Source organism: Struthio camelus, chromosome 30 (genome assembly GCF_040807025.1).
Source record: "Struthio camelus isolate bStrCam1 chromosome 30, bStrCam1.hap1, whole genome shotgun sequence".
In the NCBI taxonomy this organism is placed as follows: domain Eukaryota; kingdom Metazoa; phylum Chordata; class Aves; order Struthioniformes; family Struthionidae; genus Struthio; species Struthio camelus.
In genome coordinates, this window is record NC_090971.1 from 4,236,895 (window position 1) to 4,248,766 (window position 11,872).

Genomic DNA, 11,872 nt, shown 5'->3' on the forward strand with positions numbered 1-11,872 from the left:
GCGAGGCGCCTGCCGCCATGGAAACGCCGCGAGCCCATGGCAACCCACACCTCCACATGGAAACCCCCCGCACACGGCAACAGGCGCTCCTGCGCGGGAACACCCGGCGGCGCCTGCCCCGGGCAGCCGCGGGAACGGCCCCGCCGGGCGCCCGGCCCCGCGCGGGAACGGCGCCCGGCGGCCCCTCGGCTCGGCCCGCCGCCGCGGGCAGCGCAGGCGAGGACGCCGCGAGAGGCGTCGAGCGGCCCCGGCCCCTCGGCCGCCCCGCTCTGCCCCTCCGCTCCCCCCGTCCCGCGGGCGCCCAGCGGCATCGTCCTCCAGACCGGGGCGGCGGCGGGGGGGCTGAGGCTGCTCCCACCTCCGCGGGCGGCTCGTGCCGGGGAGCGGGGTGGGCGCCGGGGGTCCCGCGCCGCCGCGGTGGCCCGCCGGGCCAGGGGGAACCTGCTCCGCCGGCCCCGGTTAATGTTTAACCACGGCTTCCTGTGACAGCATGTCGCAACCGCAGAGCAGAGCCAGCATTCAATAAATCATCGCGCTGGGCTGGGAGCCGGGGGGGGAGTGGGGGGGCGCCGGCGGCGGAGCAGCGACCAGCCGAGCGAGAGGGGGAGCCGATACATAATTCATTAAACAAATAAACACGGCGAGAGCGCGAGGAGGAGGCGGCAGCGTAACCAAGAAGGGGCTCGCTGAACGGGGGGCATGAAATATTCACCAGCCGCACCGGCCGGGAGGCCAGCACCCGCGGACCGCCGGCAGCCGGGCCCACGTGCCAAACGGCCAGCCCGCCGCCCGGCTGCCCCCGCCGGCCCGCTGCCGCCCCTCGGCCCGAACGCCGGCGCGCCGGGCTGGGCAGCGGCGCGCTTCTCGCCGCCCTTCTCGCGAGTCTTGAACGGGGCAGGTTCGTCCCGCACGGCGGCGGCCTCCCGGAGCCGTGCGCCGGCCGGTGACGCCGGCGCGGGGCTGGTTTGCGAATCGGCCCCCTCGGTGGCTCGAGTTAATTGCCGGGGAGGGCAATGGCGCAGAGTCGCAGGGGAGGGTTAATTAATAACCGATGCAAAAAAGCCACCGGCGGCCCGGCTGCTCCAGCGGCGGCCGGGCGAGCGGGCGCCCGCGCCGGGCGGCCGCGCCGAGCCAGGCTGTCAGAGGAAATTAGCTTCCTCGAGAAGTCGCCGCGATTAAGTCACGCGTACCTTCCTGGCCGCGACCCGTGCCAGCCCCGGAGGTTTCTCACGGGGCTCCTGCCTCCCGGGAGGCTCCCTGCCCCGGGCACCGGCTCGCAGGAAGCCCGGCTCCGGCGCGCCGCGTCCGTCCCGGCACCGAGGCACGGGCACCGGGGCTGCCGGCACGGCGGCTCCCGGCGCTGCCGGTGCTCGACGGCAGCCGGGCACGGCGGGCACGGCGGGGGCTACCGGGCGGCATGCACCTGACTCAGCAGCTGGCACCGAGTGACTCAGCCGGCTCCTCCGCTCTCCCTTCCCGGCCTCAAGATCACTCCAATATCATCTGCCGCCGGCAGCCCCGCGCCCAGCCGCTGCTGCTCCGGCACGGCCGCGGCGCGGATGCGGCGGCGCGAGGACGAGCCGCCCCGGGCGCGCGGGCCAGGCGGGACTGCAGCATCTCCGGACCTTCCCCCCGCATCTCGGCGGGGCCGGGGCGGCAGGAGACCCGCGGCGCCGCTGCAGCCGCGCCGTGCCGTGCCAGCGCTGTCGTTTCCGCCTGCTCCCAAGGAAGCGCCGGACGAGGTGTGAAGAGCGCCGGAGCCGCTGCCGGAGCCTCCGTCGGCCCCGGCCCGGGGGGAGCCGCGGGCGCTCCGCGGCGAGACGAGCCCAGGGCAAACCTCCGCGCTCGGCGCAGGACGGCGGTGCCCGAGCCCCCGCCAGCCCCGCTGCCGATCTACGAGCCACCCATTACCGGTGCCTAAGTGACGTTAATCCGATGGAGGGGTGACAGGCAGCATCAATATCCCGCTCCCGCCGTTCATAGATCACGCCGCAATTAGCATCCGCCGCAGCCAGCCCCGGCGGCGGCGAGGGAGGACGCCGGGCCGGAGCGGAGCGCAGGCGTCGCGGGGCGGCACCGCCCGGCCCCGGACACCTGGGCCCGGCTCGGGGGGCGCCCGGCACCGCGGCTCGGCCAGGCTTGGGGAGGGCGCTGAGCGGCCGGAGGGGTGCAGCCCGCAGCGGCGGGGGAGCCGCATTGAGATGGAAATGCGCCGCGGTTACATGGCCTCTTTCATCTTCAGAGAGCTGCACAAGCGCAGCCTTAATCCGCCGGGCCGGGGGGGAGCAGCCCCCCGCCGCCGGGGAGGGAAACTGAGGCACGGGGCAGGAGCGCCAGTGCCGCGTTCGGGCAGGGGAGGCGAGGGGCACTCAGGAGCGGCTCGGATGAAAAATAAAGGCGCGAGGAGATTTCAGGGCCTGAAATATTTATCAGGTTTGATGCAGCGCCCCTGCCGCAGTCAGAGACGCGCCGGCCGTGAGTGATGGCGCGGGGTATTTTTAATAATGCATCGCTTATAAATGGCTTTAGAGGGGGCCGGGCGGCGAGCGGGGCGCAGGCGGCGACGGATCCACGGCCCCTCCGCCGGCGGCGGGGGGCTGCCGCGGCGCCCGGGTGCCCCCCGCGCCCCTCGAGCCGGCTGCCGGCCGGGCAGCGCGGGGCTCCGGCGCGGCTAACGAGGTCTCTGCCAAGGCAGCTCGTTAGCCGCTCCTGCTCCTTGGGATGAGCGAAGGAGCGCGGAGCGGATCGATGGAGGCGGCGAGCCAGCGCCTGCGCAGCGAGGCACCCCGACGAGGGACCCCCCCCGGGGCAGGGGCCCGCCGGCCGCGTGCCGTCCGCGCCCCGCACACAAGACCCTGCGAGCCCCGGCGAGAGCGGGACCGAGCGGCACCCTCGGGAGCTGCTGCGCGGGGCGCAGCCCCCCTGCCCTCGGTGGCACCTGCCCGAGCCCCGCTGCGGGCGCTGGCTGGGCAGCACGGCGCGGGTTAACTCCGTATCGCTTGCACCAACCCATTATTTTCCTAATCTTCCTCCCAGCCGCGTTGCTGAGCACCGGGGGGGCCGAGCTGTGGCTCCGCTGTCCTCCTGCCAGCTGGGCACGTGCCAGCCAGAGATTCCCAGGATGGACTCGGCTCCATTTAAAACCAATTAGGGGCTGAGGATGAGGATGCTTGAAAGCAGGCACGAGCCACAGGTGTGAGACCTGCCCCCTGCCCCATGCACGTGCACCGGGCACCATGCCTGTGCACCGTGCACCGCGCACCGTGCCCCATGCACCGTGCCCCGTGCCTGCGCCCATGCCCGTTGCCCCCTGCCCGTGCCCCATGCCTCATCAGCCACCCGCAGTCACCCAGGGCCGTCGCGCCGGGGCTGGGACGGGCCGTCCGGGTCCCACGGGCACTGCCTGCTGCTGGCTGCCCCCTGGCACCACGCAGGCTCGCGCGCCCCGGCGGGCGGCTGCCGGAGCGGGGGACGCGGGTGCCCGCGGGTGCCCTGCCGGCCCCGTCCCGGGGCGCGCGGGGGGAGCCCTGCCGGGCGGCGGGCAGAGCCGGCTCCAGCGCCGAGGGCCCTTAGTATGCAGCAGGTGCAGGCAGGCACCGACAAAGCCGCCAGCTGAATCGCTCTGTCGCCGCAAGGGCAGCTCCTGCTCGTCCCCCTCTGGCACAGCAGGATTATTGTCCGTCAGGATTAGCGCGGGCCGGGGATGGGGCGGGGGGGACGGGCGGCCGCGCCGCCTCCCTGCCGGCACCCAGGCACGCGCGGGGCCGAGCCCGGAGGGGAGCTGCCGCGCGTGCAGGGTGCAGAGCGGCGGCCGGGCCGGCGTGGCCCCGGGGGGCCGGAGAGCACGCGGCCGCGCTGCGGCCGGCGGAGACGCGCGGCGGTGCCCTCTGCTCTGAGCCCGGCCCGCGCCCTCGTGGCTATGACAGGCGTGGGCTCGGTGCGTGCGGCTCGGGATAATCAGCTCCCTCCGTTAGCCCCCCGCGGAGCGTTTTGCTAAATTATAACCTTGAGGATGCCGCATCGTGAGACGGCGGCAGAGCCGCGCGGCCTCGTCCCGGCGCTCTCCGGCCGCCGGGGAGGCCGGGAGCCTCGGGGGGGCCGGGGTGCAAAGCGCCCGCCCAGCGGGAGCGGCGGCGCGTCCCGCGGTGCCCGGGCCGGGGAGGCGCGCGGCGCCCCGGCGGCGGCCGGCACCCACGCGTGGGGTGCCCCGCTCTCCCCGGGGCTCGGCTGGTGCCTCTTCCCCTCGGTGGTGACGATGGAGCCGGCGGCCCCGTTTCCATAGCGACACGGAGCCATTTCCCCCGTCTCCCGGCGGATGCTCCGCGCGGCTCAGCCGCCCCCTCGCCAGCCCGCCGGGAGCCGGCCGCGCCGGGGTCCCGGGTGCCGCGCCGGGGGCCACCTCGTCCCCGCTCCCAGCCCTTGGCGGGTGCCGGCCCGGCCCGCTCCCTCGGCAGCCCGGCGCGGGAGCCGCGGCCCCGCGGAGCCCCGCTGCCGTCCCGGCGCCCGCAGGGGCTCCGGCGCGCCCGGGGCCCCCCCGTGACCTGCCAGTTCCCATCTCACGCGGGAGCAAAGGCCCCCGCAAGGGCCGTTAATTCCCTGACAAAGAGCCGTGTTTCCAGCCCGGCGGGCAAAGGGGCTCAGGGCTGGGGCGGAAAACGCGCCCTGACAGCCGTGCCCGGCCGCCGCCTCGCCGCCCGCCGGGACACAAAAGGTGCCGCAGGGGGGCCGCCGCTTCCTGCTCTTTGTGTCCGCGGCCGCCCCTTCCCCGGGGCAGCGGGGCGCCGCGTGCAGCAGAGCCGGAGCTGGCGGCGGTGCCCTCTGCGCCGTCTGCCCCGGGCTGGGCAACCTGCACGGACGGGCGGCAAGCCAGGCCCACGTGGCTGCATGGAGGCAGCACGGGCAGCGCCGTGCATGGGCATCTCTGCGCATGGGGGAGCACGGGCATCTCTGTGCACGGGGGAGCACAGGCAGCTCCGTGCACGGGGGAGCACGGGCATCTCTGTGCATGGGGGAACACGGGCATCTCTGTGCACGGGGGAACACGGGCAGCTCCGTGCACGGGGCGACATGGGCATCTCTGTGCACGGGGGAACATGGGCAGCTCTGTGCACGGGGGAACACGGGCAGCTCCGTGCACGGGGCGACATGGGCATCTCTGTGCATGGGGGAACATGGGCAGCTCTGTGCACGGGGGAACACGGGCATCTCTGTGCACGGGGGGACATGGGCATCTCTGCGCACGGGGGGACATGGGCATCTCTGTGCACGGGGGAGCACGGGCATCTCTGCGCACGGGGGAGCACGGGCAGCTCCATGCACGGGGGGACATGGGCATCTCTGTGCACGGGGGGACATGGGCAGCTCTGCGCACAGGGGGAGCACGGGCATCTCTGTGCACGGGGGGACATGGGCAGCTCTGCGCACGGGGGAGCACGGGCATCTCTGTGCACGGGGGGAACACGGGCAGCTCTGCGCACAGGCAAGCACAAGCAGCTCTGTGCATGGGCGAGCACGAGCAGCTCCATGCATGGGGGACCACGGGCAGCTCTGTGCACAGGGGGAACATGGGCAGCTCCGTGCACAGGGCAGCACAGGCAGGGGCTGCCTGGGCAGCTCACGGACAGTTCCTGCTGGCGCTGAGCACAGGCACGTGCTGGGCCTCGCGTTCGAGCACTGCCGGCCCGGGACACCGGCAGCAGGACGTCGCACGTCGGTGCCGAACGCCTCCTTGCAGCAGGGCTGCCCTGCTGTGCCCCGGCCCGCGCCGTACGCGGAGCAGTGGGGGCTGCGAGGGGCCCGGGGCTCTGCCCGCCCTTCCCCACGCTCGGGGGGCTGCAGGCTCCACCCCTGCCAGCCCGAGGCCCCCCCGCGCGTGCCCTGCGCCGGGGGCGAGCGCAGCAGCCGCGGCGGCGCGGGAACCCGCTGACTCAGCGCGGCAGGAGCCGAGCTCCTGCTGCTTTTTGTAGGTCAGCGCGGAGCCGGCCGGCGCGGCGAGCCGGAGCGGGCTGGGCGGCCTCGAGGCCGTCCTGCACCCGGGCACGCGGGGAGCAGCGGGCCGGAGGCAGGGCCGGCTCGGCCCCGACGCACCCGTCTCACCTCCCCACGGCGGCACGGACGCCGTATTTCCTGGGCTGCCGGCACGGCCTGCTGCATCTTTATGCCCGTATTCATCGCAGGCTTGCACATCACTGCTTTGCATCGTTTTCTGTTCCCGGCGCCCAGAGCGGGAACGGTCCGGCGGGAAGCCGGGCGTCCTGGCACCCCGTGGCCAGGCCGATGCCGCGGCTGCGGGGAGCCAGGAGGGAGCCGGCGTTCGGCGGGAGCCCCGAGGCGGGGAGATTGCGAGACAGAAGGAAGGGCTAATGGAGCCTATTCCTTTAATAGATTCAATTTCTGCCGCGGCTGGCTGCGGGGCGCGGAGCCATCAATTCGATTCAGGGGACGGGGAATCTGATTTGGAGCGGCCGTGCCATCAATTAGCTTTTATTGATGGCATTGCTCATTGGAAGTCGATGGGATTTGAAGCCGGCGTCGGCTCCAGCATACCAAGCAACCCCCTCTCAAGGACGGGGCCTGGGCGCTCGGGCTGCTCCGGGCCGAGGGGCCGCCCCGCACGGGCACGGCCGCCGGCATCACCCCGCACGGGGCACCGTGCCCGCGGCCCCCCCCCGGCCCGCGCCGGGCCAGGGGGCCGGGCGCCCGGCGGCGGCTGGCTTTGCTCAGCCCCTCTGCCGCGAAGCCATAAAACCTGTCTGACGTGCCGAGCGCCACTGCAGCAGGCGGCGGGAACGCCTGCGCGGGGAGGGGGCCGCCCGCCGTGCAGGAGGGGCCGCGCTACGCCCCAGGCCGGCCTCCCAGCCTCGAGCATCCCTGCCGGCGGCAGGAAAAGCCCGGGCCTCCGGGGCGCGCGGCTCTCGGCTCCTCGCCCGGGTGCCGCCGGCGCTGCGGCCCCATCGATCGCTGGCCGCGGGCCAGGCGGGGCCGGGGACCACCAGCCGGCGGCCGGCACGAGCCCGGCCGAGCGATGGGGGCGCCCGCGCCGGAGGGTCCCGCCGCCGCGTGCTAATTGCCGGCAGGCGATGCGTAATTAAAGCTCTCCCTCTGAACGAGCCGACGTCTCAATATCCATCGCTGCAATTAAGCGCCCGGCCTCGAAGGTCGGGGCGAGAGCGGCAGGGACCCCCGCGGAGCAGGGGCCGCCGGTGCCCCCCGCCCGCCCCCGGGGCGCGCGCGCGGGGTGGGGGCCGCACGGCCCGAGGGCGAGGCCATCTTGCAAACACTATATTGCTTCCATCAGTCACTAACAGGGATTAAAACCGAACGGTACGACCGGGTGAACGGCCCGGGCGGGGGGCGGCGGGGGGGGGCGTCTTCGCGGAAGACAGATCGGCGTCCTCGCTGGAGGACGAGGTGAGGGCGCGCGGGCTGCCGGGGCCGGGCTCAGGCTTGCCGGACGACATCGGCTCGGTGTCCGTCCGGGCTGGCGGGTCCGCCGCTGCCCCTCGCCGGGGCGCCGCCGAGCTGGGCGCCCGCGGAGGGAAGGCCCGAGGCGAGGTGACAGCCGCCGGGCAGAGCAGGCGTCCGAGGGGCTGCAGGGCGGCCGTCGGGGCCGGCGCTCGGGGACGTCGGCAGCGAAGCAAGGTCCCTAGGGAAAGGGACCCGTCGGGGGAGGCTGCAGCACGGCACCAGCCCCCCGGACCCCGCGCAGCCCGGAGAGAGGCCGCGGGCTCTGCTCACCTTGCAGCCAGGAGCTCCCGGCCCCGGCTGGGCTCGACGGGGGTCCGGCGGGCGAGTCATGGCCCAGGGGCTGCCCCCCGGGCCGGGCTCAGCCTCTCGGTGGGACGGTGGTGGGAGAAGAACGTTTGCAAGGGGCCGGGATGGCGGGACGGGAGCCCGTGCCCGGCCCGCAGGCGCCAGGGGGTCAGATCCGGAGCAGGGCGAGGAGCACGGCAGCCAGGCACGGGGCGCGGGGCCGGAGCGAGGCCGGGGCCGCGCTGCGCCCGGGCGGCCCCGCGTCTGCCAGAGCGGGAGCAGAGGTTACGGAGCGCCCGTCCCCCGCGCCCCGCCAAACCCTGCCGGCCCCCTACTCACCCTCCGGCCCCCCTCGCCCACGAGGCTGAGAATTGGGAACCTCCGTCGCCGGCTTCGGGGCTGAAATAAAAGCCAGAGGCGTCAGCGCCCGGCTTAGCCCGGGGGGGGGGGGGGGCTGGCGCCATCCCCCCGGGGGTGGGAAAAGGCGCGTTCCCGCGCAGCGCCCACACTTTCGGGGGGCGGCCGGCTGGCGGGGGACCGCGACGGCCCCGCGCCTCCCGCAGCGCCGCACTCACTCGTGGCCTTGCAGCAGACGGAGACTCGCAGCTTCAGGCACCGCCCGGCGCTCCCGGGGCTGGGGACAGCTGGGCCGGGGGCGACGCGTCAGGGCGGGCCGCGCCACTGCTGCACCGAGCTGGCCAGGGCTCGGCTGCCCCGGCTCTGCCCGGCCGCACCGCCGGCCCAGGGCTGGGCCTGGGGCGCCCCCTCCTGGCTGCCCGGCGCATTGCAGGGGGCTGGGGGCGGCGGGACCCGGACCCTCGGGGCACCCCGACCCCGGCGTGCCTGGACTTCCTCCCCCCCCCGCCCCCGGTGCGTCCAGGCCCCAGCTCACCCGGACTCCTGGTTCATCCAGCTCCCCGGACCGCAGTGAGCCTGGGACCCCCCCGGTGCATCCAGGCCCCTGGTGCCTCCAGACCCCCCCCCATGCACATGGACCCTCCGTCTGCCCAGACCCCTCGGTGCATCCAGGCCCCTGCTGCCTCCAGACCCCCCCCCATGCACATGGACCCTCCGTCTGCCCAGACCCCCCGGTGCATCCAGACCCCTGCTGCCTCCAGACCCCCCCATGCACATGGACCCTCCAGCTGCCCAGACCCCTGGGGTATCCAGACCCTCCCAGTGCCTCCAGAGCCCCCCGCGCCGGCCCGCCCGGGCGCTCACAGATGTAGTAGTAGGTCTCCCCCGGCTGGAACTCGAAGCCGAGCGAGAAGGGTGTGAAGCGCTGGATCTTCTCCGAGAAGCGGACGGGCCTGAAGGGCGCGTAGGGCTGGTTGCACTCCCAGCGCTTGAAGGCCCCCGGCGTCTCGTAGCAGCCGCGGTAGCCCTCGCGGTCCACCATGAAGAGCGTGAAGGTCTCTGCCCGGCCGGCGGGCGCCGCTCCCTCGTAGTGCGGGCAGTAGATGTCCAGGTAGTCATTGATGGACACCTGGATGGTGTAGTCGTCCCGCAGGAACCTGCCGGGCAGGGGTGAGCCGGGGAGCGGGCCCGCAGCCGGCCCGGCACGCAGCCCCCAGCCCCAGCGGGCCGGGTGGCCGCCGGCTCCGGCCGCCTTTTGTCGGAACAGCTCCCGGCACCCGGTCTCTCCAAACAAACAGGCATCAGCCCCGATTAGCCGCAGCCCGCTGGAGCTCAATGAGCTCGGCAGGCGTGGCCGGGGGGCCCAAAGCCCCTCGCCCCGGGCACCGGCCTCCCTCGCAGCCCCCGGCGCTGCTGAGCGGTGCCGCGCCGGCCTCGTGCATCGCCCGGGGCGGGCAGGCGGGGTGCGGAGCGGCCGGGGGGCCGCGGCAGGCACGGCGCGGGCAGAGCCCGGGCACCCGCGCGGGCGCCGACGCGCACAGCCGGGCCAGCGTGAGCTCGCGGCTGTGCAAACACCCCGGGCCGGGGTGGAGCGGCCACCTCTGCACGCACGGACGCATGCACGCACGCGTACGCGCTCTGCCGGCGACGCAGGGCCCCCGCTCGCGACGAGGCAGCGCGGCATGGCGCGGGAGCAGCCGGGCACTCGGGCAGCCCGGCGCGGGGGAGCGGGGCAGGCACCGGGCGCCGCCTGCGCTGCCCCGGCCGCGTTCGCGCCCCTTCCGCCGCTCCCCGTCCCGGGAGGGTGGGACCTTCTCCTTGCGCCAGGCTTCTCCCGGGCAGGTAGCGACTGCCGCCGGCCGGATGCTGCTGCTGCAGCCCGGGCACGCCGCAGCCCCAGCGCGGCAGGGCTGGGAGCCGGCAGGGCCCCGCCGCGCAGCCCTGGCCTCGAGCAAAGCGCCCGCTCTCCGCCGGCACGGCCCCGCCGCTGGACGGGCAGAGCCCGGCTGAGCCGCCGCGGGCCAGCGCGGGCGCCCGGCGGGGTAGCAGCCTGGGGACGGGGCTACGGGCGAAGCTGCCGCCCGGCACCGGCGCAGGGAAACGCGCCTTTCCGCGCCGCGAGGCTTCGCAGCCTGGAGCCACGGGGCAGAGGAGGCCGGCGCGGCCGGGACCGCCGCCACTGCACGACCCGCCGGCCCGAGGGGTCTCCCGTGCGCACCCCGGCCCCTCGGCCGCCGAGCCCGACCCACGCCGGCCCCGGCGCGCGCCCCGTCCGCCGCTCGCTGCCCCGGCAGGAGGGCGCAGCGAGGGCCAAGCTCGCCCCTCGCCCGCTTCCCCGGCCCGGCTGGCAGGCACGGCACCACCGGGGCCCGGGCAGAGGCCCGCGGCCGGCAGGGCAGCCGCCGGCTCCGGCCCCCTCCTCGCCGCTCATGCTCCGGTGCACGCAGAGCCAGTGTTTACACCAGGCGCAGATTCCTGGCAGCTGCCGCAGAGGCCGGTGCATTAATCACTGGGCCGGCAGCGCTGTCAGCGCCGGGGAGACGAGGAGGCTCCGGCCTCGCGGAGCCCCCCCAGCCCGGGGGCTCTTCAAGGACAGGACCGGGCGCGGGCTCCCTGCTGACTCAGAGTGTTGGCCGGGCTGGTCCCGCCGGGCTACGCCGTCCTGGACGGGCCCGGGCACGGCTGAGGGCTCCGGGGGCCAGGCCCGCGCCCTGACCCCGCGCCGCCCGCGGGCAGGGGGACCCGCGTCCTGCGCTTCCCGCGCCGCCGCGGAGCAGCTCTGTCCTGGGGGAGGACGCGGCGGCACCCCGAGCTGTGCCGGGTGCCCGCTCACCTGCTCCAGCCCGGCTCTGCCGTCCCGGGGCACGAGAGGCGCCCCCGGGGCGGCCCCAGCACCCCCAGCAGCCACGGGGCCCCCGCGCCTACCCCCACGCAGCCCCCCTCCTGCCTGGAGGAGCCCCAGCCCCAGGGCAGCACCAAGGACGGCTGGAAGTGCCCAAAATGGAGGAGGCGGAGAGCGAGGGGTCGGAGGCGAGCACAGGAGCTGGACGCCAGACGGGGGGCGAAGGCAGAGACCGCAGCCCGCGCCCCGCGTCCCGGCGAGAGGCTGGGACCGGGCCGGGCCCAACAGCGCCCACGGCGCTGGGGCGTCCCAAACGCCCGGCCTTGCAGAAGGGCCCCGGCTGAAGGGTCAACGGGGGAACCGTCCCCCGCAGACGGCGCCCGCAGCATCCAGGGCCTCCAGCTCCTCGCTGCCTTCCCCGCTGGCCAAACCCCACGGGGCATCGCCCCGGGCGGGACGGGGGCCCGGCCAGCGCCGGGGCACCCCGACCACCGGCCGCCCCGCGCTGCTCGCCGCCACCTGGGCCAGGCACGCCCGGCAGCCTGCTGCCCCCCCGGGGGCGACCGCCGGCTGGGTGCCCCCGGGCTGGCCGCTCACCGGCCGCACGGCCCCGGGGCTGCCCAGCGGCTCGGTGCCGTCGGTGGGGCCCCACGCCGGCGCGCCCCCGGCTCGGAGCCCCGCACCCTCCCCGTCGGCGCTGCCGGGGCCGCCCGGGGGGCTCGGCGGGCGGGCGGGAGGGCGGGCGGGCGGCCCCGGTACCGGCCCCGGCCCCGGGGCCGGGCGCTACCTGGGGTTGCTGCCGTTCCAGTGGACGCCGTGTCGGAGGCCGCGCACGGGCGGCGGCGGCGCCCAGAGCAGCGGCGCCCAGAGCAGGAGCCCGAGGAGCGGCGCGGGGCGCATGGCTCCGCCGGCAGCGGCGCG

General features: G+C 75.6%; 1 protein-coding gene across 2 annotated transcripts; it reads right to left on the reverse strand.

The window, feature by feature from the left end:
• Positions 1-6,719: 6,719 nt before the first annotated feature.
• Positions 6,720-11,872, reverse strand: LOC138062932 (ephrin-A4-like). Of its 2 annotated transcripts, XM_068922414.1 has the most exons (6): positions 11,739-11,872; positions 8,974-9,266; positions 8,328-8,396; positions 8,092-8,151; positions 7,738-8,016; positions 6,720-7,645 (listed from the first exon to the last, which is right to left on the reverse strand). In XM_068922414.1, the coding sequence occupies exons 1-5, from the start codon at positions 11,849-11,851 to the stop codon at positions 7,922-7,924; spliced, it is 630 nt and encodes a 209-aa protein (XP_068778515.1). In that variant the 5' UTR covers positions 11,852-11,872; the 3' UTR covers positions 6,720-7,645; positions 7,738-7,921. The 2 variants fall into 2 exon arrangements, with proteins under 2 accessions (XP_068778515.1, XP_068778514.1); XM_068922413.1 differs by lacking the exon at positions 11,739-11,872 and having other exon boundaries at positions 8,974-9,805.

Bases quoted from the DNA above. Each gene is read 5' to 3' on its own strand.
- LOC138062932 (XM_068922413.1), bottom strand. From the start codon at position 9,793: ATGCCGCGCTGCCTCGTCGCGAGCGGGGGCCCTGCGTCGCCGGCAGAG. The intron at 8,152-8,327 runs GTGAGTGCGGCG...CTTTTATTTCAG, and splicing joins CGTCTGCTGCAAGGCCACGA to CCCCGAAGCCGGCGACGGAG. The intron at 8,017-8,091 runs GTGAGTAGGGGG...CCGCTCTGGCAG, and splicing joins TGGGCGAGGGGGGCCGGAGG to ACGCGGGGCCGCCCGGGCGC.